This window comes from Antrostomus carolinensis, unplaced genomic scaffold (assembly GCF_000700745.2).
Source record: "Antrostomus carolinensis isolate BGI_N321 unplaced genomic scaffold, ASM70074v2 scaffold19550, whole genome shotgun sequence".
Taxonomy (NCBI): Eukaryota; Metazoa; Chordata; class Aves; order Caprimulgiformes; family Caprimulgidae; genus Antrostomus; species Antrostomus carolinensis.
The window spans coordinates 1-3,909 of record NW_010290743.1 but is presented as its reverse complement, the minus strand read 5'-3'; the positions used below and the strand labels follow the sequence as shown (position 1 = coordinate 3,909).

General features: G+C 40.2%; 1 protein-coding gene across 1 annotated transcript; it reads left to right on the top strand.

Moving 5' to 3' along the window:
- Positions 1-5: 5 nt before the first annotated feature.
- LOC104517621 (myosin heavy chain, skeletal muscle, adult) lies at positions 6-3,607 on the top strand (the record flags this gene model as incomplete). The annotated part of the gene is made up of 10 exons (XM_010174322.2): positions 6-48; positions 1,291-1,318; positions 1,417-1,531; positions 1,617-1,709; positions 1,836-1,899; positions 1,992-2,090; positions 2,195-2,298; positions 2,379-2,517; positions 3,214-3,332; positions 3,431-3,607. Coding segments are annotated over 10 exons (981 nt in total), but the record flags the coding sequence as incomplete, so codon positions are not given.
- Between the last annotated feature and the right edge of the window lie 302 nt (positions 3,608-3,909).

The following is a 3,909-nucleotide window of genomic DNA, read 5'->3' as shown; positions in this document are numbered from 1 at the left end:
CACACATCTTCTCCATCTCTGACAATGCCTACCAGTTCATGTTGAATGGTGAGTACTTGAATTCCTTTGAACTACTCTTGCAATGAGCTATCTGTAGGGGAAATGCAGGATATTCATTGGAAAGATGGTGCAACACTTAAAATATTGTGTTTGTGAAACTAATGGAAGATTAATGCAGTTAACTGTAAAGGTTTGTATGAGCTGAGTGTCTGTGTTCCCATTAGAATCAATAAAGACCTGGACCTAATGAAAATAATGTAGAAGGAGTAAATTAACTGGAAAGGAGACAGCTATTTTCTGGTGTAGACTTTACTGACTGTAATGGGATCTTATATATATGCATAGATTTACATATCTTAACCACTAAACTAGTCTCAGCCAGACAGTACAAAGTACAATAGTATCACACACCCTAGAAATGATGTGTATACAGTCAATTCAAATTTGCAAGCATCATTGCTAACAAGTAAAACAGAGTATCTCTGCACCGAACTGAAATAAGCTTCACTTGAATATTATGCAAATGGCCTTCATGATGGAAAAGATGACTGGATGGACTAAGTACATACGACCTTTAATGATCTTTGTAACCCCTACATTGATCTATGCAACTGTAAATCAATTACATCTTCCAGTGAAAAGTAAACCTCAGCAAATGATATTAAGGAAAAAATAAAGCTTGTAACATTTAAACTAAATGGCTTTAAAAAAATTCTTTATGCTTTCTCGTCTTCCTTTCATCTCTTTTTTTCTCTTCCCCTGATGTGCATTGAAATCAAAGATGTGCAGGATTTTAGATCTTCTTTTCCTGTTCTTTTGTTACAAACTGGGAAATTGTTCCAGAATAGAAAAGTTAAATATTAACCTTGTTTCTGTATGATCTCAGGAATATGTAATATCTGTATGTATAAGGGTAAAAAAAAAAAAAAAGATTAAAAATAGTGAAAGAGGTTGAAAAGTGAAATAGCTTCATGCTGTGAAAGCCCAACCTCAATATTTTTGTTATGTGTGGTTACCTAATAAGAGAGAAATAAGTAGCCTGATGAGAACAGTATCTTGAAAGACATAATACTGGAAAAGCTACTCAGAAGTGATGTCTTTACTGATCCAGTTGATAATACCTCAAGTACTGCTGGGAGCATCAAAGTACACACTAGAATTCCCAGGACTTTTCACTGTCTTCTATCCCTGCAGCCTCTGGAAGCTTCAGTTCATATTTTTCCCTAGTTTTTGAGTTCTTTGTTATTCATGAACACTAGAAAAATCTTTCTTATCTCTGTCTTTTAACAGATCGTGAGAACCAGTCAATCCTGATCACGTATGTATACTCCCTGCTTGGGTCCCTGAGGGGCTGATGGGTGCCAAGGCACCTCCTATCTGACCACACGCTCTCTGCTTCTCTCTTTGGTTTTGCAGCGGAGAATCTGGTGCAGGGAAGACTGTGAACACAAAGCGTGTCATCCAGTACTTTGCAACAATTGCAGCAAGTGGGGAGAAAAAGAAGGAGGAGCAGCAGGCTGGCAAAATGCAAGTGAGTGAGGAAGAGCAGACTGAACACCCGACATGTAATTGCCATGTCAACTAAACACTATAATTGAATAATTACCATCCTGTAGGGAACACTTGAGGATCAAATCATCAGTGCCAACCCACTGCTGGAGGCCTTTGGAAATGCCAAGACAGTGAGGAACGACAACTCCTCACGCTTCGTAAGTTGTTGCTTTAGATAAAACCCCTCCTCATTATAACAGCAATGATGGGCTAGTAGTATTCTCACATCAGAAGATGACAATGAAATGCACTTAGTCCGAAATACTGCTGCTTCTCCTTAACAGGGCAAGTTCATCAGGATCCACTTTGGAGCTACCGGCAAACTGGCTTCTGCTGACATTGAAACTTGTAAGAGACTGTCCTGGCCTGCTCCCATTCCTTCCTAAATTCCCACCTCCATGTGTGGTCTTGTGCCTGACTCTTTCTGCCTTTCTTGACAGATCTGCTGGAGAAGTCCAGAGTCACTTTCCAGCTCAAGGCAGAAAGAAGCTACCACATATTTTACCAGATCACCTCCAACAAGAAACCAGAGCTAATTGGTAGGAAGATCACTAACTTTTTTGAAGGAAGTTCACTGAATAATATCTCATTGTGTCATCTGGAAAGCTAAAATAAGTTTATTTTTTCTTTTTATTGCTTTCAGACATGCTCCTCATTACCACCAACCCTTACGATTTCCACTTTGTGAGTCAAGGTGAAATCACTGTTCCAAGCATTGATGATCAGGAGGAACTGATGGCTACAGATGTAAGCAACTTACAAAACAGATCATCTGGTGGATAGGAGCCCTGGTACATATACATTTCTTTTACTATTTCTGTTACCAGAGTGCCATTGACATCCTGGGCTTCAGTGCTGATGAAAAGACGGCCATCTACAAGCTGACAGGAGCTGTCATGCACTATGGGAACTTGAAGTTCAAGCAGAAACAACGAGAGGAGCAGGCAGAGCCAGATGGCACAGAAGGTATCAGCTGATTCACTAAACTTCCCAAAGAGATGGTCACCAAAAGAAGGCAGATTTCAGGCTTTAAATATGCAAAACTGTATCTTAAGAAGTATTTGTTCAATGGCTAGATGACAGTTGAAACATGTATCTCATCTAATAACCCTCATTTTATTCTGTGACCACTTAATAAATAAGAGATCTGGTGTACACTGCCAGGAAGCCAGGAAACATGGATGTCAATTCCTGTAACATTGTTAGTCATACTTCTGTTGGAATACACCTTGCAATCTCTGCTGTGTTGTGGAGTGGTGAAGTGGTTCAGCCCTAACAGCATGGGAGACTGTGCTCCTATTCACCCTCACTGAGCAGGGGAAGCTCTGATATGAGATGTGTATTTGATTAGTCGCTGTCACAGCTTGAGGTACAATCCATACCTCCAGCTCTCTGAGTGTTGAATCTTCTTGCTATACAGCTAGAAAGAAAGTGTGAAGTCCCATAGTCATGCCTGAAAAGGGCTGAAAGCAATGAGTTGTCTTGAAGAACATTTGTAGAAATTGAAGCTCAGAAGGTGCTGCAGACTGCAACTTGAAGACAACAAAGAAATTAGCTTTGTAACAATGAACACTGCCATTACTTTTGACACAGTCCCTCAAGGACCACAAATTTTAGGAATTGTGCAACATTTGTTTCTCTCTCACTTGTTTCGGTGTTTAGTGGCTGACAAGGCTGCCTATCTTATGGGTCTGAACTCAGCTGACCTGCTCAAGGCGCTCTGCTATCCTCGAGTCAAGGTGGGGAATGAATATGTGACCAAGGGTCAGACGGTACAGCAGGTAGGAAAAATGTGGTAACCTGGAACATGCTTTGATGGTTCCTGATGAATTCTCCTGTGCTGTGTATAGTAACCTCCAAACCTTTCTGCTTGCTTTAGGTGAACAATTCAGTGGGTGCTCTGGCAAAGGCTGTCTATGAGAAGATGTTCTTGTGGATGGTTGTTTGCCTCAACCAACAGCTGGATACCAAGCAACCCAGACAGTACTTCATTGGTGTCCTAGACATTGCTGGCTTTGAGATCTTTGATGTAAGGAACAAGGATTTAGGACCATAGTCAAGGGAGGACCAGGGAGGGGTCTTCCTACCCTTATATACAGGGTGTTTGGAATAATCTTTTTTGATCTTGGCCAAAAAAAAGGAAACTAATCTCCTAATTACACCAGATTTTAAACCTTCTCTCTTTTCTATATGCAAAACCTCTCCTAGAAAGGTAGCGTAGGAAAACTACACAAGAAGAGGCATGTATTTAAAGTATTACCCATGATGAATTAGGATTGATGAAGAAAATACCTTGTATTATTGGTGAACCTTGAAAAAATTGCATATTTTTTTACATTTGGCAGTTCAATAGCTTTG